This window comes from Polypterus senegalus, chromosome 5, assembly GCF_016835505.1.
Source record: "Polypterus senegalus isolate Bchr_013 chromosome 5, ASM1683550v1, whole genome shotgun sequence".
Taxonomy (NCBI): Eukaryota; Metazoa; Chordata; class Cladistia; order Polypteriformes; family Polypteridae; genus Polypterus; species Polypterus senegalus.
This window is the reverse complement of record NC_053158.1, coordinates 138,228,089-138,253,758: the sequence shown is the minus strand read 5'-3', so window position 1 is coordinate 138,253,758 and position 25,670 is coordinate 138,228,089. Positions and strand designations below refer to the sequence as shown.

The window sequence follows — 25,670 nt, the reverse complement described above, 5'->3', positions numbered from 1 at the left end:
TGAATAGATTGACAGTAAAAGACAGCTTTGCATGTACAAAAGAAATACAAAGTTTTGTAATGATTTTTGTTTTATTTTTACCAGTCTTCAAAGTATTATTATCCAGAATGTACAGAATATTTCAATACAAGTTTGGTCTATTTGCTTTGTTTTGCCACAGATTTGAGTGGTAATATCGGTATATATAACTGTACCAGTTAAATAAATGACAATTTAAAAAGATGCCATGACAAATGTAGTGTACAACCCTTAAGCTTTAATAAAGAAGCCAAAAAGTAAAATAAATTAGATAGAAAACATAGCCACAAGCACATCTTGTTCTGAATTGTACAACAAAGCAATGCAACATAAATTTATCAGCATGTCGATATATACAGATTAAAAAATAAAGTTGTCTTTCATTTTTTTAGTTCAAACACTTTAGCTTCCATTTCATTGTTTTATGATGCTGTGCCTGTTAATGAACCTTGGTCAAGCCCAGACTATATTAGTACAAAGTGAGACTTTCTAGTAAATCTTGTCAAGCTGCATGTAGTTGGACACTGTACACAGGTACAGTATTTGTTGCTCTATATACACACAAAAGCTTTTAAGACAAGTTGGAACTTGGGTGGCTGATAGCCACAAGTAAAGACACTAGTGTATGTGTATGTGTGTGTGTGTGTTTGTGTGTGTGGATATGCCATGGCCAACTGTGTGCAGGCTAAATAAATGACAAGATATGTGAAGTGTTTGCTGAAACACTGCGTATTTTCTAGTAGCTGGCTGGGGTGGCTTTACCTTATGTTATACTAGAATAATTGAATTAGGAAAAACCTGGTCAAAGACATACGTTTGTTCTTATCCTCTGTGAAACAAAAGGAAGAGTCATTTTTTTCCCATATTAGAAAAACCAATGCACAAGGCTGTGGCAACACAATATATTACTGGCTAAATTTCTTAACTGGCTTTAAGTGTAGGGTAAAGAATGTCCATTATTGAATATTTCTTTACTTTATTTCCAATATGTGATTTTGCACATGACTGGCAGGTCCAAAAAGATAAGAAGTGCTTTTTTATTTATTGTCAGCCTCCTCAACAGTGTTTTACTACATTTGGAGAACTCAATGCTCCTGGTGGCATAGTGAATCAGGGTTTTAAATCGTTGATCTCTTTCAACCAAAGCCTGACTGAACAAGTCATTTTGTGAAGAACTGTCTGATTACAATCACAACACTCACACAAAGTCTTTGGTGTTTTTGTTAAAAGAACCAAAAAAAAAAGTCTTAAATGTTGTTTCCCTACAACCCCCCTCCTCACCTAACCCTCGTCTTATTATTTTGTGTGCTGTACAGGTTTGTTTAGCTCACATTTAAGTGCAGCTTACCTCTATTCCACTACCTGTTAAATAACAATTAGGCAGAAATGTCGATATAGTGCAAATTGTCAACGTTCAGAACGTTTAAAAATACAAATAACAATATCAATAACAACAATAAAATAATTATATAGTGTTTGGCTCCAGCAGCTGGTCAAACATGTTTCTTTCAAGTATCTCTCAATGACAAAAAAGATTAAACATTTACTTCCAAAAAAAAAGTCTTCCTCTTTTTTGAAAAGGTAAACAGTTAAAAAAAAAAAAGAAAATTGACAGGTTGCATAGTTTTCGAAACTGTAGGCACCTTATCAACACAAACTTTTTTTATTGCAGTGCAGTGCTGACCGTCAATGCTGCATTACTTGCAGCAAAAATATTCTCTCTCTCTCTTTCTGTTTTGCCCCCCTCTTTATGATGCTTATTTGTAACAAAAATATATTATATGTTTATATTTATATATATTTTTTTTCTTTCAAATGGGAAAGTGCCACAGGCTGGTTCAAGTGACAGATAATCAGCAGATTACGAGGCGCCTCCAAATCCGACACCACGTTCAGTCTGTCAATGTTTCTAGGTCCACGTGAAGTGATTGTTTTTATAATATTTTCACCATTTATGTATATTCGTTCATGGCATATGTTTGCATATTTTAGGAACAGCCACATTCTTCTACAATCATGTTTTGAATGTCTTTTTTAACAATGTTTTGTCCGTCATCGTAGTATAACATGGACATTGCCCTAAATTTGGTAGGCACACAGCAAGATTTCATACTGTTAAAGGGGCTGTAGCCCCGAATTCTGTAGTGACTGATGACAGTTGAGTGAAAAGAGAGAGGAGAGCCAGAAGTGACTGTTATGTGGCTAGGACAGTCACCTTCACAGTAGTTTGCATGATAGCTTGAAGGTGCAATAATCCAGTCATTCCAACCAATATCCTTGAAGCTGACTTGAAACTGCTTTTTGCAACAGATACTGATCTTCCCATCACATTCCAGACCCCTCTTTCGTCGCCGGTGTGGGTGATCCTCTGACTGTCTTGCTACAACCATGAGGAAGGGTCGGTGAGACTGTTCTTTCTCCTCTTTCTCTGCAAGAATTGGGGTAGCGCCAGCTTCTTGGCATTGGTCACAGGCTATCCTCAGATCTAAGGAGTTGTGGCCTTTCTCTAGCAAGGCTTGGACAATGCTAGCTACTGGCAATGTGTGCCAACCACTTCTTCGAGTGTCAACAGCTTTCTCTGATACCATAATCTCCGCTCCTGTCTTGTTTGCATTTTGTCTCTTCTGGTACAGCCGAATAGTCACTTTGGCTCGGCTTCTGTTAGTCTTGGAAAGCCTTAGGAATAGCCACACGTTTGCTTGTTCTATCAAAGATAAATCACTGCCTTCCTTGGATATTTGAAAATGTACAATATCTCGGGATGGACCTGAAAAACAAAAAATAATGGACAATGTATTATTTTATATAACAGAAATAAATTCCAAGAGAAGAACAGAAACCAATCATGAAATATAGGTAATCACATATCTAAAAGTACAGTACGTATTGTTTTTCTATTGTTGTCCCTTTGAAGTGATATGTTTAATAAAGGCATTTTCTGAGAAAGAAGGAAGCTATGAATTTAATCTGGAGCAATTTTCCCATTTAAAACAGTTGTTACTGAAAACACAATTCTTTCAAGTGCTAATGACTGAAAATTCGTTGTGAAACCTCTTAGCTACAAAATAAAGGCAGTTTTTTATGCATTCTCTAATGCATCACAGAATTAATATTTGATTTTTCTAGTCAGTGTACATTGACCTATTTTTCATTTTGAGCATAGTTGCCAAATATTTTATTTCACAGAACAAAGAGTGTTACAGCTGCAAAAAAATTAAACTAAATGCACAATGTAACTTCACATCAAAGTCTATAACCATAATGTGTTGTCTCTCTTTGTAACTGTGAGTGAAACTATGCTGTTGTTTTATAAATTTGGTTTTAATGCGGATTAATATTCAAACTCAATTTTGTGATAGGAAAATATCGGATTATTAATTTTTTCCTTGCCATAACTTCTGGTAACATGGGAAACATTTAAGCGTATACTGTACTTTTGGTGTTCATTTTAAGCTATGTAATCAACTCATTACATCATCTTTCCATTATTTTTAGAACAAGCAATCTGCACAATAACCTTTAATAGAACTCTGTCCTATAAACTCCACCAAAAGCAGGGCTTGCTGTTTTGTTAGCTTTCCAGTAGAGAGGTATGTCCTCAGAAGTCAAACACTACTTGGCTAATGAACCGCTGGAAGCAAAGCAGCAGTTTGGTGGTGTGCCATGTGCAACTAGAAGCTGTTGCAAATCAAAAGTAAATCTGCAGTTACAATTAGACTTGCTCATGAAATTGACATTGTGCAGCATATTTTCATGTTCAGTCTGACCAGCAATAAAAGCATTTAAACTGGCCTACATATGGCAGCCTAACAAGAAATAAAAAAGGAAAACTAATTAGCCCAGCAGGACTAAAGCTGATGCAACATTACAGCATAACATTAATTGTCCTTGACATAACTGCTACAGTTAGGCAGATATAAGGCAATATTAAAACAAATAATTTACAAAAAAAGGTACTAAAGAAAAGGAAAAACACTTAACCACTTTTCTCAGTAACTCTGTATATTCCCACACTTTGATAGATCACATTTTAAGAGTATGTAATAAGTGGAGCATTTCTAAGTGGGATCAGCACAATATATAATGCTTTACATTACTGTCTAATGATGTATTGTTGCTTGTAAGAAATTAAAACTTACAACAAAAGTCTAACGCAAAAAAGTCTGTAAGTTTAAATTCACAAAAAGGACTTCTTGTTTTTGTACTTCTTTGTTTTCTTTACAGTCTGATGGAAATGGTGTGCTGTGTGAAAGATTCTTTGTAAATAAACCTACACTGATTGGCAAACTTCTAATAAAGCGAATCAGAAATCTTCCTTACTATATAATGTTCTGAGGAATTGCTACACATCCAGATTATCTGAAAACTATACTCTCTCTTGTGTGTCCTGGGTCTCCTCTCATCAAAAGGACTATGGAGATAGCTTCTCAAGGTGTTCCCAAACCAACTCAAATGGGTTTCTCTTGACCAACGTAGCAACAGCTCTACTATAATGCCATACAGAATCGGCTACTCCTTTACCATATGACAATGAAAGAGTCATGTAATTCTGCACAACTTTATTTTGGCTTCTTGTACTCAGTGTATGCTCCCAGTACTCATATTGTACTCATATTTTCATCTTTGAGCCCTACTCAATGCAATTCACCATGAATAAGTATGAAGACTCAGACTGGCCATTAAAATGTGAAGATTCAGCTTCCTTTTCAGCACCACTGTCTGATTCAACATGTGCAGCACAGCACTTTTACACTTGATGCTCAATATCTGAAATCAATTTACACTTAATAATGAAGAACACCTTGATTTCTTAAAGCTTTTAGCCCTTCTACATGATGTGAATTATGAACTTTTCAGATTTGGAGGTGCTAATTCTCATTCTGACCATATACTGTATCACTCAGATAATAAGTACACTGGTAGAAAGGTTACAATCAGATAAGGCCAAGCCAATGTACTCATCTGGATACATATCAGATGAAATACTTGAGATCTCTGGCTATATACCCTCCAAGAATTGTTTGTACTTTAACATGCCGTTCTTGAAAATCAAAAACAGGCGGGGAGACAAGACACACCCTGGCAAAATCTCAGGATAACCTTAAAATGTGTATGCCTAATAAAAAGAATCATACGCAGACCCAGCTATGTAAATACTGGCTCCAAATGGCTTGTAATAGTCTTCCAGCCTTACACTCTTTCAGGTGATACTCTAAAAAACATGGTCTGAAACCTTCACCAGATCCACAAAACACAAACATCTACACAAAGTCATACCGTACCATAGCAAGTAGGATATTTCCATTGCTCCTCCTAAACCTGTAATTCATCTTTCCAAAAAAAGGTTATGTTGCAACACCTTAACATATATTAGGCTTTTCCAGGAAAGCTGAAAACTGGTATTCTACAGCAACTGACACATACTCTGTAGTATTCCTTTTCGAAAATCTCTACTATATTCTGTCAGTATTGAAGTATTAATACTGCCCTCCACATAACATTAAGAGACATGTTAACCAAGCAATATTCCGTGGCTTTCAGTTTGTTGATCACTGCGACCACAGAGATAAACTGGCATGTTTCCAGCACTGTCTCTTCTGAAAAAGAAGTGTCTTCTAGATATAGGAAATCCTCAAAATGCTCCTTCCGGTTTGTGGCAGTATTACAAGTTGAAGTCAGCACTTTTGCAAGTGCCCAAAGCCTGTTTACAGCAGCGTGTCTTAGTAGGCTTTATCTGGCAAAAGCTTTCAAGTTTTAAACCAGAAGAATTGATTTGTGCAATGTCTGACCACGCCAGTATGGCAAAAGGGAGTTTACCAATCTTATAAGACTTGAAGTTATTAAAACATTCAGGTCCTTCCAGCATTACAGGACAAGCAGAATGTGTTCTGTCTTCTACTGTTTGTTAGTGTTTTGCTGTTTTGTTTTATTTAATATTTTTTCAGGTGTAACATGACATTGAACATGAGCCTCCTTTGTGGGATTCTTTTTATTTAGACCTACTTCATATTAACTTATCATATTTGAACAGTGCCATTTAATAACTACGAAGATGCTATAATATGAGCCCCTGCCTCCATTCTTGATAGCACTCTGCCTCTTTCCACTGAGAAATTACTCTTGACTTACGGTAGACAAACAGTTGAATAAAGTTATATGCATTTTTTCACTACCATGCCTTTAATCACTTACAGCAACTACAATTTATCATTTAAGTGTGTTAGATTTCAGTTGCTCTGCTCTGGGATGGTAGGAATTTTACCTTTGTTGCTGCACTTAAAACCTTCTGTAATTAGGCACATGGCTATTTCCCTGAAGGTAGTTGTATGTGGTGATTGAATTTCACCTTCCAGACCTGTTACATCGAAGGTGATAAAGGTCTAGTGTTCTTGAAAAATTTGTATACATAAGTGGCTGCACTTATATTTGCTTTTTTCAATTTAGCCCTTGGGGTTTCTATTTAAACTGACAGTCTCTAGATAGCTTGACAACATAAACACTCATTTTCATGCACAAAATGAAGATGACAGCATTTTCCATTTTAATTCTGATTGATTTATCAGATATACGGACATTGTCAGGTAATATTTATGCATAAAATGCAAGTAATCTGCTGTTGGTCTGTTTGCTTATGCTGTGATTCACTAACTACAGTCCAGGCTATTGTAAAAGGCCTTGGCTCCTCATGCCCTTAAAATTGGAGTATGTATGTTCAGAAAATGAATAGATGAATGCATGAATGGATCAAGTTCAGTTCATTTGTACAAGTTGCATTGAAAAACAGTCAAATGTTAATAAAAGATAAAAGAATTAATGTATAGAATCTTGAATGACAGTGCGGTTTATTTTGATACAAGTGTTATTGTCATTTACCTGCATGACTACTTAATATAAAAAGATCAATGTAGAACTGAACAAAAAAAAATCATTGTTCTTCCCTTTTGACAACAATTTTAGCTTAACATTTGTCCATGGCAGTAAGAATATACCAGAACCACCTTGTACGGGATAAGTGATCCAGAAACTCCACAAAGTGAAGGATGACATGGTAGACTAGTATGAAACTTGCATTATGCTCTCAGTTAATAATAGGCATCCAACACAAGGGAAGTGTTCCTGCTTTCTTTAAAGGAGAAGGCAGTCAAAAAGCCGAATATCTGACCTACACCTATAGAGAAGCCCTCTGATTTTAAAAGGCCACTCTTGACTACATACATATTTCTAGGTATGACCTGGCAGCAATACTAATTTGGACATTAAACCAGTAATACAGGGCTAAGAGGCGCAATTGCAAGGAAGCAGCAAGACCAGAAGAGAAAGTTTGATGGAGGAAAAAGTGGAAATGAGAATTAGGTTGTTTTTGGGAGTCTGACGATGAACAAGGACACCTAATCACTGTTAGACAGGACTAGTGGGACAAGAATGGTTTATTTTTTGCATCTGATGAGTGTTAATTCTGATTTCCCACATGCTATTCTTTGCTTGAGTTGTTTTGAATTCCATTGGTGTTTTATAACAGCGATGGAGTGACCCACCAAGAAGACATTGCTCCAGACATGCATATTCACTGAGTGATAAAAAGTTTATGTACTTGATGTAGGAATATATAGGACTATATTAAATATATAGTCACTAAATAAAAATGGGCAGATACAGTGTCATACAGCCTCAACTTTGAATTGGATAGGCAAATATGTAAATGATCAAATAAAATAAAGGGACTGAGTCATTGCTAACTTATTTTCAATATAATTCTCATATTTTATTTATACACATGTGAAAAATAAACATCATGACATATTTGAACTAAAGAAAATGTACTTTAAGCTCTGTACCACTTCAAATGAACACTCTTTTTATAGTAACGTTTGACTAATATGTCAGATAAACTTTTGCCATTAGCATCTCATCACTAGTTACAATATTTGTATTCAAAATGGAAATATTTACAGTGAACTCGAGGAAAAAGTAGCACTATGGTACAGGAATAGTAACTTGCAGGCAATTCATGTAGATGCTAATAATATAATAGAATGTTTAATTGTGAAATCAAAGTAATGAGCTAAATTAAATATATTAGATTACAATGTTTTAATAAAAATGTTTTATGTTTTAATTGCAGCCAAGGAAATGCCAAACAAAGCTCCCTATCTTCTGTTTTCATGGCCATTTATTATCAGTGTTTAACAAATGTCAAGTCCATCAATTTCCAAACAGTTCTGGCGGCATCCCATTACAGTCCTGTGGAAAGCAGATATCAAATGAAAAGCCAAGGTTGCTTCTCAAAAAAGATGATGTGCCAATCAACTGCTCCTTTTATGGGGGCAGAAAAATAACTGCTTCTCTTTTCTCATTTGCGGTCAAAACATCATTCTGCTGGACACCACCCCAGCTGTAACCTTGAGGCCAGCCTTGTTGAGGGAACGGATGGCCGTCAAACCATATGGTCTGTCTGCTGACATTCCTTACAATAGGTTCTTCAGGTCTCATCAGAATAATTTAACACAGTAGAACACTTTTGATACTTTTTTTTTTTTTGTGGCAAAGAACAAACTTTTATTGCCTCGGCTTCTTTCAGTTTGACAGCTGGATGGTATTCAAAAAGAACCCTTTTTAGCAGATTGTGACACTTTCTGACTGTGCTCAATATCTTATGAATTATATAAAATAAAGATGAATAATTATTATATAATATTGAAGGCTTTAAAGTAGTGTGTCTGGTAACAAACATGTCTTGTATTATCATTATATTCTGATTCCATTCATTCATTCCATCTTCCATTTTCTGATTCCACTATTTCTAATTTAGGATCAAAGAGCACTGGAGCCTCTCCTGGTCCCCAGCCAGATCCCCCTCCTGCACCCCGGACAGAGCGTCAGTTCATCCCAGAGAACACTTGTGCACACTCCCACACACCAATCACACCAGCCCAAGATTCAGTAGCCAATCAAATTAACAAGCAATATTTTTCTACACCCTTCCCTTGAGATTATAACAATGCACGACAAAGGTAAATTTAAAATTGGACACACTCAGTGAACAGATATTTTACACACATATAATACACCACTACATGCTCATTTGAAATGATTTGTAAAATAAAACGTAGCTTGAAGGCAGCTAATGATGGCAGCCGTTACGATTCACACTAGAAATGTTACTTTTGCCAGTACTCAGCACAGCTAGAACTAATATTTTCTTTCACTTTACACAAATGAATATGCTCTGTTTTCTATGGCCTGAAGGGCTTTTTCTTGTTGTGGTTGAATTAGGTATGTGAAATCCTATACTGTCAAAAGTCTGTCAGTTGAGAATTACATGTGTCTCATTTCAGCGGACTAAGTAGATTTGTATCTGAAGGAGAAACAAGTATATTTGTGAATGCATACAGAGTAAAAGTCTGGAAACAGCATGTGCAATTGTATTGTGGCAAAAAAATGTTTTAATAACCACAGACAAGATTTATTCCCAGTAAAAACTAGCATCTTTTTCCTTCAATTATTCTTTTTCAGTTGAGTCAAAACCTTTATTATGTATTTGCATCAGAAAATTACTAATGTTAAGTTCACTTAAAATAAGACTGTTTTACTGTTTGTTTAAAGCCATATGGAATGTTTTAATTAAAAGTAAAAAAAGCATAAGCAGTGCTGATTTATATAAAGATAAACAAGGTAGCAGTGAATTGTAAGTGAAAAACTAAGTGTGGAAATTATTATTCTGAGAAGGCAAGGCTTTATTCTAATGTGTGCACTGCACACTAGACTTCATTAAGCCACTTGAAAATCTACCGGCTGTTGTTATGAGCCAGTTGACTGTAAAATGTATGGGATATAAAACAGACAATAATGATCATTCTATTGTGAATCATAAGCGTTTTAATTATATATAATGAAGGAAGGAGGCAAAGCACCTGTCGGTCATTGGTCTAATCCTCTGGGGAACACAACTGGCCAGCAGGAAAGCAGCTGATGTAAAGAAGGCCAAGGCAGAGACACCCACTCATCTGCATTCTGCTTTTGTTTTTAAAACTTTCTGTTGTCAGATGAAGCACAAAAAATTGGAAGGGTTTGGTTTAATGTCTGAGGAAATCAAAATGTAAATTTTTTACACTAAAACGTTGCAATTAGTTAAAAAAAATAGACCCTTGGGAGAAGCACGGAAACTTCTGTGCTTTTGTCAGGCAGTGTTATACCTAATTGCTTCTTTCGCTGAACTCAATCTCAGATTAACTGGTTAAGTCTTTCCCCCATTATGTGCAGTTCATACCCACCATGGAACCCATTCAAACAGTATAGCATGCCATATTGCTCATCATAATGGCAAAGAGACTTAACCAATTACTGAGGGGCGTAGCTATATGAAAGAAGTAATTAAACACAGCAGACAGACTGGTTTCCCTGCCAGATTAGATTGTCCCCATGCTTTTTTTTTTTTAAACATGAAACGTTAAGAATTGAATCAGATATTTAAATCCATTGCTGTTTAAAATTAGACACGGAAAGAGATGAAGCTCTTTATATATCTGATAAAGCTCAGGATGACAATGCTGACAGAAATGAATACAAAGCCCACAGCTACAAAAAAGAAATGATATATATATTTTGGCAACAGTGCAAAGTATACACACTATAACATTTGCTTAAAATATAGGAACAAAGTAGAAATGAAATACAAAGAGCAAGGCTGAAGCATGATGTTAATGTGGCATGATTGCAGCGAGTTGTGTGTCTCTTCAGTTGTATCTTTTAAAAAATAAATATGTGCTATATTTATTTAATTATTATAATGATTTAACTTGTTAATTTAATAATAGTTTACTTCACAAGAATAACATTATATTAAAGACTAAACTGCTGATTTCTCTGAATATAGCAAAATCTGAAACCTTTAACAAACTTAAAAGTGTTTAGTTTACAAATGTTTTTAAATTAATCATTTTATTACCTAGATGTATTATTAATTATAAAATAGAGTGCTTATATAAATGTATAATGCACTTGGCTGACCTATAGGTCATTTTAAAGTCTGTATTATGGCAATACCTTAAAATCAATAACATAAACACGTTTTATGACCGTAAAAGTTATGCGGTGCATACGAATTGTAAAAAGAAATTGCAGATTAAATTCACGCATCAACGAGAAAAGAATTTCTTTTGTTGCTGCCCTCTGCTGGCCTTTGGTAAAGTGGCACATATAAGCGTGTAACAAAGTGGCTGGCCGTACTGCCGCGTCTTACATTGCTTATTGAATCTCCCATATAATTTGGTGGAGTATAAAGGTTTGAGTTGAAAACAATAAAATAAGGCAAGGTTAACGCCTGATTACATGCGATAAAAAAATAAGATGATTAAATAAAAGTTTTGAGTCTTAATTTATATACTTATATCCACCCCTTTCCGCCTTTCCCTCTAGCACAAAGACAACAGTAAAAAATGATCTTGCATGCCTTCAGCTGGGTATTTATTTTCCAGCAACAGCCAAACTCCTAAGAGCAGGATTTGGCACAATTAATCAGCATGACCTACACCTCTTTAACAGCTACTCAGATCATGTAATGGCTTCAGGCAGCTCTGAAATGCGTTCTCAATTATTTATTACAGCCGCTTTCCTGCGGCGATGGACACTGTAAAGACACGGCTTTCGCACGGATCCTGTCAATCTGTGAATATACTGCTGCCGGAATGATCCGGCCATTTTTTGCCTTTTTCTGCCCTTTTCGTCCCCTCACCCTGGTTACCTTTGCTAAAACAGAACTCTTGCCAAAACGGTGGAAAACGGCCACTGGAACTCCCGATTGCAATGTGCTATTAATTTGACATACTAGTGCAAAGATAAAAAAAATGAATACATAACATTAAAATGCGTAAATTACCCCCTTTCCCCACTATAATTATTTCTGGAGTATGCTTTTCAAGTTAAATTAGCTCTCAATTATCCTTTGATTTCTTCTGGAGGGAGGAGGGGCGAGAAAGTCTTCATGTACCACGTTTAAGCAACACGCGACAAAAACGACGACCCTCCTGTCTGCGAAAGATAACGGACATAAATCTAGTTGTTCTTGTTTGAGTTTTTCGCCACCTCTCGGATATCAGCGTGTTAGCGATCAGATCCGCTGTGTGTTTCAAATCGTGATGTGTCACTGAAGTGACGTGAGAAGCGGGACTTTCACCTGCCTACAGGCTTCGTCGGCTCCGTTCTGCGTCTGCGCTTCCGTCGTGCAGCTTTTGCTCATCCGTTGGATTTGAGTTTTTTTTTTGTTAGTCCTGCAGCACCATTGTCCGTCGCTCATTTCGCATATGTTACTCGGTTTACAGTTTTTGGGCAACCAATCAATTGGTCATAATGTTAAATATGGCATTGAAATGAACGACTATCGCTTGCACAAATGAATTAGTGAATTGCAGCAGGTATATGGTGTTCATCGCTGACAGCTACAGTTTCCACTCGGGCAAAGAGTTGCAGGCAAAATGTGTTGAACATCTGCGAGCCACGCCAGGCATTCTGAGCAAACAGAACACTTCCAAGAAGAACGAAGCCAGCCGGCTGGACTTGTGCACAGCGAGTGCTCCGCTAACAACGTGACTGAACTTTTGGAATCGGACCTTCATTTTTAACAGTTCACTGGCACGTGCAGTTCTGCATGTGAGCGCGCTCCGGTGTATAGAGTAGGTCACAACATCCAGTCGTGTTAATGTGTTAACAGAAAAGAAGTTAACCTTTTTATATACATTTTCAAAGGAAAAAAAAACTCACATGGTGTGGCACATACTAATGGGAATAGCCTTTTTGAGAGATGACAGCTCATTTTTAACGTAAATGGGTCCCTGTTTGAGTAAAGCCTAAACATTTGGGCAAGCTGTGACCTGCCATCCCAGAGGTACAGTACTGTGATGGAGCACACACACCCTTTCTTTGTGATTTGAGGTCTGCCATCCTGCTTAGCAAAATTGCTAGGGTTAAGGTAACACTTAATAATGTACATTTGGGAAGCCTGTACACTTTTATGGTGTACTTTAACATTATATGAGTTTGTTTCTCATTGACACTTTTGCTGTATGCCAGCCACCTAACACATGCAAAGCATAGTAACATTTCTTCCAAATAATGTGGACATGTGCACGTAGAAATGCCACTTCTGCATGTATTGGTTAATCTCCTCTTAAGATTCTCTTTTGTAATATTATCTCAGATTCCTGAATAAAACTATCATATAACCATACATACCGTCTATAAGTTTAAATCCATCCCTCCATCCATCTCTCAGCAGCCACTTTTTACTGCTTAAGGTCAAAGGAATGCAGTGCTTTTTCCAGTGTCCAAGACTAAGCCACCAGTTCACAACTGAGTAAACTTGCGCACACACCCACACTCACACATTGCTCTGATTTAGAGTTAGCAGTCAGAAAAGGAGCATGTCTGAGAAATGTGGGTGGAAACCCACACAGACGTGGGGCAACCATGCAAACACCATGCAGAAGGCAGGAAATGATTCGGGGCTTCAGGGGAGCAAATATGTACTACTCCATACATCTCACACTTTTTAAAGATGTTATAAAATGTGTTACGTTTAGATTGAAAAAGTCAAGCAATTATATTTTAAGCAAAGCTTCTTGAATTGAAACTATTATTTTATTACTGTGTATTGAAGATTATTGCATCACACACAAACAGATATACCCTACTACATTTAGACAATATGACATATACTATACCATATTGACTATATTTATAATATAATCCTCCAACACACAAACTATATGCATAAGAAAGCTTAATGGAATTTTCTTTCAAATGTACAACCTCACAGTTTAACTTTTTTGCAGCCATTTCAACTAGACGCTGTAGTATGCAGCTCTATACATCACTCATTTTACACCCCGCTATCCTCCACCCTCTCTGCCTCTTAAACATCTGAAAACAGCAGATTGAGTCTGATGATAAGACAGTGCTCCTGTAGAGAAGTTAAAATTCCTCATTTTTAGTGTCCATGATTCCACCAGTTGCCTTGCAATTTTGAGTCTGTTTCATGAAGAAGAAAAAAAAGAGCCGCAGTTGAAACTTTCTTTTTATCACTGCATTGTGGCATTGTTCGTTCACACAGCCAACCTCCAGTAAGCTAAATGTTTTAACGCCTATTTCTCATGACCTGAAAAAATAAATTATGAAGCAAAGCAGGGGTATAACTTTTATCTCTGGCTGTGTATAAACCTGTGTTCTTCCCTCGATTGCACATATTTAATGGAAACTGCTCTTTCTTTCCTGCTCAGAGAGAGCACTGAAGCAAGGTGCACGTCCCATTCATTACAGATGATTACTGCTCTGGGAGGCTGGCCGTCTTTGTCAAATAAAATTCCCTTCAGGGCCAGACTTTTTCTCTACAGCTGATCAGCTGTGCTACTGCACGCCGAGAGCTACTCCTCTCCACATTCTGAACTTTTTTTTTTTTTTTCCAGTGGCTGTAACTCTTATTTGCCTGAAGGCACATTTGTTAACTTCGGTTTCTAGACCACGAAATTTTAATTACCTTACTTCCAGTCAGCTTCACCGTACCTATCAGTCACTGCAAGAGTGTGTAGAATCATACTAACGGATTTTTTTGTTAAAGGTACTACTACAAAATGCCAGCAGTTTCAGTAATTAACTGTTCCTGTTATTTTGTTAAGGAAAATTATAGCCCTTCGGACAACACATCAGAGCAAGTTTGGAGAATATGCCTCGTAATAAGAAGTCATGGAGTAGATAAAGAGGTGCTGCTAGCCCTTGTACTATACCTTTCACAGCCCCGAGGGGATATATGAATTACGGCAGACATAAACAGTGCTTGAAACAAGTTAGTTGTGAATGGGCTATTTTGTTTAGCCCGGTCAACAGGCACGTCTCAGTTGCCTGTCAGTTAAAAAAAAAACAGTAACGTTCGGAGCAGGTCATTTTCTAAACGTCTTTGGCTTACCTTCAGGGCAAGGAATGGAATTACTGTCCTGTGAACATTCCCAAAAGTTGAATAGGCATGCCAAGCAATTTGGCCTACTTTAACACTTCTAAGTGTTAGCTTTAGAGCTCAGCTTATTTTTTAATGCTCCTTCCCATTGCTGGCAAGTGTTTGCAAACCAGTTTAACTAGCAGTGTTTGCTCAATCTCTTATCCAATCCCATCCCATTCCATCACAGACACCACCCGCCCCTCCTCAGGCACAACCCCACACTCTCCATCCACCTCGACCTGGGCTACTAACCTGCCTCAGCAAAAGTGATGATTTCTGAAGTCTGGTCAGCCAGCTCACTCACGTCTGCCCGGTTGGAGTTCTCATCCTCTATCTCCACATTGCCATCCTCACCGACTTTGCCTACATGCAGCTTTTTGATGGCATTCAGGAGGGCTGCCCTGGGCACAGGCTGGGTGATGTTTGGTCTGGTCTTCAAGTGCAGCATGTTCAAAATGTGCTGTTTGACAGCCTCTACCATGTCAGGCTGAGAGGTGGCTGGCATATCCTTTTGCATTCTCGCCAGGGCACACGAAGGGCAGTCGGTCACTGAGGGGTGCCCATCTGGAGACACCGGTGTGAGTGAGCTCCGTGCCACCATCCCCAAGAAGAGCACTACAATTCCACTCAGCAGAGGCAAAGACATCCTGGATGAATGGAGCTGCCCTTTTCCCCCCTGGTTTTAAAATACTGAATTATTGAAATAAAAAAAAGACTAAAAAAAAAGGTTTTAAAATAAGAGCAATAATCCCTTAAAAAAGAGAGAGAGAAAAAGCAGCTTGCTGTGGCTGAAAGCTGAACTGAGCTGTCTAGGAATGTCCTGGATCAGCTCACCAAAAATGAAAAGTTTGTCTGAGTTTGTCAGCTGCAGGCACTCATGAGAGTTTTGAAGTGCTGGAAAGATGTGGAGAGTGCGCTAGAGTTTTCAGTGGCAACTCAGTTTTGCTCAATGAACATGAAAAAAGGAGGGCGGCTTTTTAAAGTGGGCAGGGTTAAGAGCATGCTCGCTCGATCGCACTCTCTCTCTCTCTCTCTCTCACTCGCTCTCAGCTCTCTCTCAGTCACCCTCCCCCTCCCTTGTCTGTCTATACTAATGAGTCATTTCTCCTAAACGTTGTATGAGCTGTCATTCATCCCCTTGGTCCACGTTTTTTTTTTCTTCTAAGACTCCTGTCTGATTTCTGCTCACCTTCATTGCTCCATTTAAACCTTTGCATCCCCTTATATGCCCCTCTCTTCACTACTTTACTTACTTACTATTTTTCATTTTGTTTCTTTTATCATCCTTTGATTGTAATATCATTATTTTTACTCCCTTCCACTCTTCAATGTTTCAGTTAAATGACAGCATCCTTTTTTTATTCTTCTTGTCAGTCTCCCCACTTCAGCAGTATTATGGTTACATAGAATGGAAACTTAAAAATTGCAACAACACTTTCCTTAACTGTTTCAATGTGTAACCCCAATTCAGCTGGATAGTTTGCTTGTATCCAAATTAGTATAGGATATGTTATAGCGTGTAACACACACAATGTATATGGTATATTTATAAAACTGGTGTGGTGAAAGGTGTGGCGACTTTCGGGGTGTTGGTGTGGACAGTGAATAGTTTGAGGGTAAATAGTGTTGCAGAGTTGATTACTAAATGTAGTTGCAGTGCCATGGACTACTGTTTGGAGCCTCATCCTTGTGTTTCCCGTTACATTATATATTAAATCCAAATTTGTAACAGAAATGCAAAGAACATTTATATCACACTTAATGTGTCTCAGCAAGGAAGAATTCCTTCACTATTTTCATGCTACTGCTAATGTGACAGACTTGTTTGTTGGACAATCAAGAACTGTAAGAATGATAGAAAATATGAAAAGAGTTAGAAAGGCTATGGAATGGAGCCCATCGTGTTCAGCAGAACTATTAACATTTAAGACTGGTATAACACACACATATAAAGGTAATAAAGAGAAAGTAAGTAAACTACACAGATTAATTTGACTACTTTATGCTTTCTTAAACTGAATCCAACCATTCATTCTATCCTTTCAAAAAGTGTCACATCTGTGCCACATCCATTTGGATACTTAGTGTCACTTTATTATATACATCTATCTAGTACAGGGTTGGACCCACTTTTTCCTCCAGACGGGCATTGATTCTTTGAAACATGGATTCAGCAAAGTGCTAGTAACATTCCTTAGAGATGTTGGTCCATATTGACTTGATAGAATCACAACATTCCTGACATTAATGCTGGGAGTCTCCTTTTCCACCTCATCCCAAAGGTGTGCTATTGGATTGACATTTGGTGTTCATGTGTGTCATCAGAGTAAACGGAAGTCACTCTTAATGTTTGTTGAACAAGCTTTAGATGATGAATGCTTTATGCCACAGTGCATTATCCTGCTAGATGTATCTACCTGCAAAAGGGTAGACTGTGGCCATAAAGGGATGCACGTGATAAGCAGCAATGTTTTGATATGCTGCATCATTCAAATGGTGATCACTAATATGTGCCAAGAAAACATAACATTACACTACAACCACAAGGCTGTACAACTGAGAAAAGTCAAGATGAATCCATTGAAAAATGCAATTTATGCCAAATTCTAACCATACCAATCTGTATATCAGAGCGGAAAACAAGATTTGTCAGAGCAAGAGACATTTATCCAATCATTTACCCAAGTTTTGGAGATCACAAGTCTAATGTAGCCTCATCTTATTACTCCTAGTTGACAAAAATAGAACTGACACGATCTTTAGCTGCTGTAACCCGTGGTCTGATACCTTGTGCATTTAGAGACACCTTTCTGCACACAACAGTTGTACAGAGATGTCATTTGGGATGGTATTATCATTGGTTTTGGAAGTAACTGTATACTGGAAGAGCAATGTTAAGTATTTGAACAGGAGTCTTTCAGACCAAAAGGAAGCATGTTGTTTAACGTAAGAGTCCTTAGCTATTAAAGTAGATAAGTGACCAGTGTTTCAGGGATCCCCTTAGCTGGTCAATTAGAGCTCCAGATAGAAAAGACAGCTTGGGAAGCTTGAGATTGTCCTCTTGAACTGACCCTTGAAGTTCTTTCTGAAGTGCTCCAAGAACTAGCTTCTGGCCAGTGCTTAAAAGATATTTTTGGTCACTTGCTAGATGAGGTTGGAGTTGGATGTTGGATTGCTCGGCTAGAGTTTGGCAAGAACTAAAAGAGACCAGAGAAAGGCGAGTAATATGGAGTGTGAGAGCAGGATGAGTCCTACTCTGGGTCACAAAGAGGTAAGCAAGTGGACCGACCATCCTATCCAATAAGATAGGACTACTTGTTTAATGTGGCAATAGGTTTAATTTTTTTTGTTCTCTTTGTTTCATTCCTGAAGTTGCTTATAACCTGTAATCTGCTGTATTTATTATTTTTGTTATAATAAACCTTTTCATTTTACATATTGTGGCCTAATTTTCATCATCAGGGTTCAGGTATGGCTTAAATGTGCCACCTAGTGACAACTTATACTTGTATATATATATGTGTGTATGCGTGTGTATTTATATATATATGTATATATATATGTGTGTGTGTGTGTGTACTGTATATATGTGTGTTTGGATGTGCGTATATATATATATATATATATATATATATATATATATATATATACACACACGTGTGTGTGTGTGTGTGTGCTTGTGTGTGTTATATGCCTGTTTATATTTGGTATATAGGGCAAACTTAATTTTATAAATAATCATACACAGAAAGCATTATAGTTACATGGTTTATAAAGTCTGCGGTGGGCTGGCGCCCTGCCCAGGGTGTGGTTCCTGCCTTGCGCCCTGTGTTGGCTGAGATTGGCTCCAGCTGGCCCCCGTGACCCTGTAGTTAGGATGTAGCGGATTGGATAATGGATGGATGGATGGATGGATGGTTTATAAAGTAAACAAGAATACAATGCAAAATAAACAATATAAGTTAAGTGAGGTTAAGTCAATAAGGTAATTATACAGCATACATTGTTTCCTTTAGTGATCACAGTATTTTTTTTCACCTGCTTTTCTCTCTTTATGTTTCCCGGTCTTTCTCTGCCTATTTTACTGTCCTCTTTTTAGACTCTCCTGTTTTAAGATAATTAATTTCAGCCCGTGCCTCGACTTCCTATCACATGTTAAATAGCTCTTGTCTGACGCTGCACCCATTTAGTGGTGTTTTGTTTACAGTTTGCGTGACAAACATCCATGAGAATCTGTTGTGTTTAAGGAAAAAGGATTTTTCATTTTCTACAGATGACATGTTGCTTCCATTAATGGGAATCATTTGAATCTCTTAGAGTCATAGCTTTTATTTCAGTTTGTTTGCTGTATTGATTTTTTTCCATTTTTTGGCTGATCATACATAGCAGGTGTGATTGAACAGTACAAAAGTCAATGCGTATTGGGTGAAAAGGCAGCAACAGAGTTTTCCTAGATGGCAATCAGTTTTAATCTTTATTGTCTAATATTTTAGATGGCATTGCTAAATGGAGAGGACATGTGTATGAAGCCAAATAAATAACAAAGTCAAAATTGTATTCGATGTCATGAAAAATAGAACCTATTTGGATAACAAAAACTTTAGGATGGACTTTTTCACAGGTAACTTTTTTAATTATACATAATTATACATGTGTAGTGGTAGGAGAGGATAGTGATGATGGTTTAAAATTACAGATATAGAATGTATGCATTTTGATCACTTAACCTGCACGTGTGTAATGTTTGTGCTGTACTTTGAATGTAAAAATGCTGTTAGGGTATTTTTTCACTATGAAAGGGTCTATATAGAGTTTGATTTTTCACAATTTATGACATTTTTTAGTTAATATTTTTATTAATTTTTGTATAGCAACATCATAATTCACTGGATGACAGCACTATAGAACTTTATATGTTGTACAAAATAATATTTTTTAGTGTATCATCAGTATAACAGTATTGGTTAAATGTGAATGTTTATTAGGTGTTTTGCAGTGCCACAGGTCATGTAAACATCCTGGCTTTGATCAGTTTAATGTGCCATGCTTTTATCATTAAAACTAAATGTTCACTGTACTGCTTTCACCAAAAAACATTTTAATATGTATATCATTTTTTAGTAGACTTTAATAATCATTGTTAGAATCACATTACAATAATGTTTAAAAACAGGCTATTGAGAAGAACAAAATAGAGATGTCAATAAATCAATGTACTGAGTTTTAATTTATAGTAACCTAGACTAAATTATGTAGAATCTTCCGAAAATCTTCATTGTTTCTTGCAAAGAACGTGCCTGTATGCTCAGTAAAGATAGAACTTCCACTCAAAGCCTCCGACAGCTGTTTATACCTTATAAAACCACTAGAGGGCACAGTGTAACTGTTTTAAGACATTTTTTTGTTTCAAAGACTCTCCAAACAAGCAGAATTTACTAATATTCATGAGGGTTTTTTTTTATAGGAAGACGTTTATCTCCAGTTTAAATTGGAGCATGACATAAGAAGGTGCAGGACAGAATAAAAGGTCAATTTGAAACAAAACACCTTAGCAAAATAAGAAATTAGAGAGGAGACTCTCAATCACAAGCCTGTGAAACCACTGTCCTTGGGCCAGAGTCTTAAGTGTCTTGGAGTTTGAGGTACTCTAAAGTGAAACACCGCAAAACTATTCTTACTGTATGTATTTCAATTTTTTCCCATAAAATGTTGCAGAGGTTCTTCAGTGACTTTTTGTTACTTTGTGCTACCAGGAGATATATGCTTTGATTTCAACCCTGCCAATTAATATATAGTCAGATGATGTATGTTTTGCGATAGAAAATGGCAAAATATTGCAAGCAGAATATGGAAAGTAAGTTATTTCAAACAGTATATTCCAAACGCAATAGACGTGAAATTAATTTTTTAATTGGTACACATATCCTGTATGTCTTCATATTGCTGCATATTGTAGCTTCACTAATTGACAGTTTCTTAGAGGTGCCGCTCTATGGGAGGCTGGAATCATTTTTATGTTCAATAAGGCGTAAAATTCAGGGTTAGTGTTATGCCATTAAATTAGAATAAAATCACTTTATACTTTACTTATAAAAAATACATACATTATTAACAGGCCAAATAAATAAATTTCAACTATTGGTAAAAGGTCGGACCCGTGTGAAGTCAAAATAAAAAAAGTGTTGCCTCTGTTAAGAGACTAGATTAGAAACAAGTTATTCTGTGTGTTCTTATCAAAGCCAGTTTAACCTCATAGTCAAAGTGTACATCATTAATAATGAAACTTATTTGGTTAACAACAAATCATAGTGAAGTTCTCCATGGATGACTTTGTCTATCTTAGTGCTCTCTACATAAAGGCAGATGGCATATCAGTGGGAGGCATTGGGTTAGAAATTTCAACATTTTTGTGACAATAAGCTCCACCTTTTCAGACAAATGTGCCAGGAGCACAAAGGAGGAAGCAGAGTGAACTCAGAGACATTGAGAAAATGAGGAGGGATGAAGGTTTTTGCTGCACCAGATATAGTCCCAAAGATCATCTGGAATTCCTTGGGAGCCACAGACACCTAAGGAGATCTACTGTAGGAGGAATTTATGAAATCTATTCACATCACACGCTGGGCTATTCTGGACCTACCTGATAATTAGAGTTTCACTCTTTTCTGACTGGGAATTGAAATATTGTTGATGTCAGGCTAATATATATACATATATAAGGTTATTTTCCTAAAACACAGTCTTTCTTAAAACAGTACCAATGCTGTTAACTGGAGAAAAAGAACAAACAAACGCTTTACTGGAAGGAAAGAAATAAAGCTACCATATTCTAAGCGTCATGTCTTGGTCACAACATAATTATTTTTACTGTCGGTTACAGATTTTATGTGTTACCTGTGAATGATATTGTATGCTACTTCATACTACTACTTGTCTCAAATAAAAAACTATTACTGATATAATTCACATTTTTGTACATCAGAAAAATTAAACATATTTCAACTGAAATTTATTTTTCAAGCAAAAATCAGTTACACTGTCAAGTGCATGATGTAGTCTTGCACCTGGCATTACATAAAGATTTTGATCGACAGACTGGTTATATCCTGAATGCATGTATGTGTTCATAAATTTGGTGCATTTCTATTTCAATGAAACTAATACGTTTTAAATATATTATGTTCTGTTTCATACAATTTCAGAGAGATTAAAAATTGGACCTTCACTAACAGACTGAAACTATACCTACATGAGATGTATCTTTAAACATTTTCTTCAAAGTGAAGACAAAATATATTAATGCCGCTTTTATTTATACAGATATATTAACCTAGCAAAAGGCGAACTCACTGTAATTCTTCAGTATATTATAATGCTAATGGAAACATTAAATTATAATGAATATTTAAGTGAAAAACCAAAAACATAGTGAGGAGGGGTGTGTAAATTTGCTGTCTTTATAGGACTCCCTTTTGAGAATTAATGTAAAAGCAAACTCTCCCCCTCTAAAGTGACCTTTTATACCATAAAAAGCCAGACTAAGAACACGAACAAGCTATGTATCTCCAAGAGAAGAAGAGTTCTGACAGCTTGAAAAACATGACTGTGTCGCACACACACACACATACACAGATTTATAGGTTAATAGGGCATGTGGTAAGGTGCTTATTGTTTGAAAACTAAATGTAACCCCTGAAAGACCCGGCTTGTCAGCATCTGACTAGGAGGAGCCTCCTTGTGGCTGTAGCTGGCACTAGAACAAAATCATGATTAAAAATATATAAGTAAAACAGAAAATAACTTTATGCTTTATGTGCCTGCTGCTTTGATAATATGTGTATATTTTAACTTTAAAACACTTCTTTATTGTAAATGAAAGACATTAGGTCCACAATGTTCTGATGGGATTCATTATTTTAATAATTTAATAACAAATACAATTCACTACTTTAATAAAGAGAAATAAGATATCCTATAATGGCAAACTTTATTCTGATTTAAAGTCCCAAAGCACTTGTCTCAGTGAAGTCCAGGTCAGCTCTGTAGCTCCTACTGTCTGAAACTATTTCCTTATTTCTGTTTGCTCATTCAGCGTCAATATTCACACCCAGGCCGTCTCCTTCTACATTAAATACTCTTGAGACTCACATCCTTGATGTCATAGTAATACAATTTCTTTACATTACCTTTGCTTAAAATCTACCTTTAACCTTAATAATGTATTGTTCCTGGATTTTTAAGACATTTTAATAATGTAACATATAATAAGTAATAAAAAATGAGTAAAGCAAGTGCTGACAATGAAAGCTTAATAGAATACTGAATTGTTAAATTAAAAAAGCATTTTTGCAATGAATATATGTTTTTATCTTGTCAGTAGTCATGAGACCATACCACATATGTTCGTGCCATGCATTGAACTGACGCAATGTCCACAAAGGGTTCCTGCCCTGAAACCATTGCAAATAGCTCCCCTCAAACCTGATTTTTGACACATCAGAAAGTGAAAGTACAGATGATGATTTTGTTTTTCTTTTTATTCTCACTATTCCATAGAAACCTTTTTGCTCAAATATAATTGTTTACATTTTTAGATTTAATACTGAACTATCAATTACTGTAGGTTTTGCTCTGCCAATACGGACATTTATGAAGTATGAATGTTGCTGTATATATATTGCCAAATAAATCTTTGAAGTAAAAGCAGTGATTAAATAGAATGCTAAATATACAGTAAGTTTTTTTTTTCCATCTCAATATATCCATAGTACAGTCAGATGTTTTATATTTGTAACTTACCCTCCGGTAGGAAAATCTAGGGTTTGCAGCTAATGCTTCCATATTTAAAAGTTGTCAGGCATGATTCAGGGTGTTTGCAGTGCTGTTTTAGTCATCTTGGCTGAAGTTTGAAGTTTTGGTGGTCTGCCAATGTTTAGTTAAATGATATATACATACTTATATATGAGTGTAATCAATGTCAAAAGTGTCAGATGGTGTGGCAGTTCACACTGTTGCCTCGTGGGACATTTTTATTGTACAGTCCTTCCTGCATTTTCAAGTCTTTTCTCAAAGTGCTCTTGTTTTGTACTCCCTGTTGAAATCACCCTGTCTAGGTTAACAGAAATAGTACCTTTTCCTGGTATACAAATGCCACCTTCAATTTGCCAGTTTTGACTTGAAAGGCTCTATATACTAGTAAAAATTGAATGATAATGATGTACTGACCTATTATATAAAATCATAGTGACATACTTTGCAAAAATAGCACCTGGGGATCACCTTCCTGGCCCTGTCAAGGCAAGTGCCACTACTCCACAATGAGACAGGGTGCTGTCACTAATACTGTCTTCATTCTCACCTGCAGTACCAAGAGGTGCTCCCAGGCATGGCATCTAGTACCTGCTTTCAGCATTGGGATTGTCCCACCCTTTCCACTCAGGATGCAACAAAAACCAATGGTTCCAAGAGGATAGTGGCTCATACTGGAACCCTTGCCAACAGTGACAGAGCTCTCATTGACAAGACTCTTGTTCATTCCTTTTATTTGTTTTCATTTGGGGGCTAGATGCCTGGGAGTAGTTTGGTTGGAGCTCCAACTATTTCTCTAACCTCGCTCACAATATATATACACTATATTGTCACACCTGTGCATCAGTGGGTTACCTTGCTGGCTCAGATCAGGTAGACGATACAATTTCTGGACAAGAGAGGACACTGTCACTACCTGTCTTCTTTCTTTCCTCTACAGAGACCCCATAAGGGCAAGTAACCACACCCCCTTGGTTTAGAGATGGCCTGTCCCTCTGGATCCAATCATATAAAGGGAGCCATGTCTGGGAGAAGGAGTCTCAGTCTTGGCCTGACCTTACTACAGGACAGAGCTCCTGTTGACTGACCCCTGTATAATATAGAGCTTGGCTGAAGCTTTGCAGCATTGTGTGCGTCATTGAGTGCCTGTTTATTTGAAGTTTATTTTGTGAGATTTTTGCTCTAGTGTGCCATTAAACAGGATGGCCAGGTTGGTACCCCAACTTTTTTGGATTCTGCCAGTCTCTTGTGTTACTCCTATATATATATATATATACACAGGTCAAATCCCATTGCAGCAAATACCAAAGTAGTGAAGTTTTCAGAATAACAAATTTTTTTTTTGGCCCGAACAAACGTTCATGGAATTTCATGTTAAACAAATCTTGTTTTAACAAAATGTAAATTTCAGTACAACAGATGTTGTTTCAAACAAAAATGGCCACTGAAGAGAGTAAAGAATACTTTATGCCACGCCTACACTTTTTGCACTTTTTTGAGTCTCTGGATCCCTGCAACAGGCAGTCTCAAAGATAAAATTTCTTGTCTCAGGCAGTCTCAGTTAGGCTCAGCAAGAGTATTGGTGCGACATCATACAGATAACCAAATTCTGAGTCAGAACCCACCTAGTGTCTGCATGGGTGGTTGTGTCATGTGTGGATATTGTACTTTTTGATTTTTTATAGCGTTTCTAAAACTTTTCTTTGAGATGAACATAAAAGTGAGAAATAGCATCAGTTTCCTCTGAAAGAAAAACAACTCCTGGAAAAATTAATTCCAGAATGAAGAAAAACAACGTGCATTCGGAATTGCACCTTCATCTTTATCTAATGTCTCATTTTCATTCTGTATTTTCATACCT

The 25,670-nt window shown here is 36.7% G+C and overlaps 1 protein-coding gene across 1 annotated transcript; it reads right to left on the bottom strand.

The window, feature by feature from the left end:
* Nucleotides 1–236: 236 nt before the first annotated feature.
* On the bottom strand, nucleotides 237–15,935 carry LOC120529526 (inhibin beta A chain-like). Its single transcript, XM_039753394.1, has 2 exons — nucleotides 15,254–15,935; nucleotides 237–2,785 (listed from the first exon to the last, which is right to left on the bottom strand). The coding sequence occupies exons 1-2, from the start codon at nucleotides 15,645–15,647 to the stop codon at nucleotides 2,007–2,009; spliced, it is 1,173 nt and encodes a 390-aa protein (XP_039609328.1). The 5' UTR covers nucleotides 15,648–15,935; the 3' UTR covers nucleotides 237–2,006.
* Between the last annotated feature and the right edge of the window lie 9,735 nt (nucleotides 15,936–25,670).

Bases quoted from the DNA above. Each gene is read 5' to 3' on its own strand.
- LOC120529526 (XM_039753394.1), bottom strand. From the start codon at position 15,647: ATGTCTTTGCCTCTGCTGAGTGGAATTGTAGTGCTCTTCTTGGGGATG. The intron at 2,786-15,253 runs GTTAGTAGCCCA...TTTGTTTTTCAG, and splicing joins CATCACTTTTGCTGAGGCAG to GTCCATCCCGAGATATTGTA.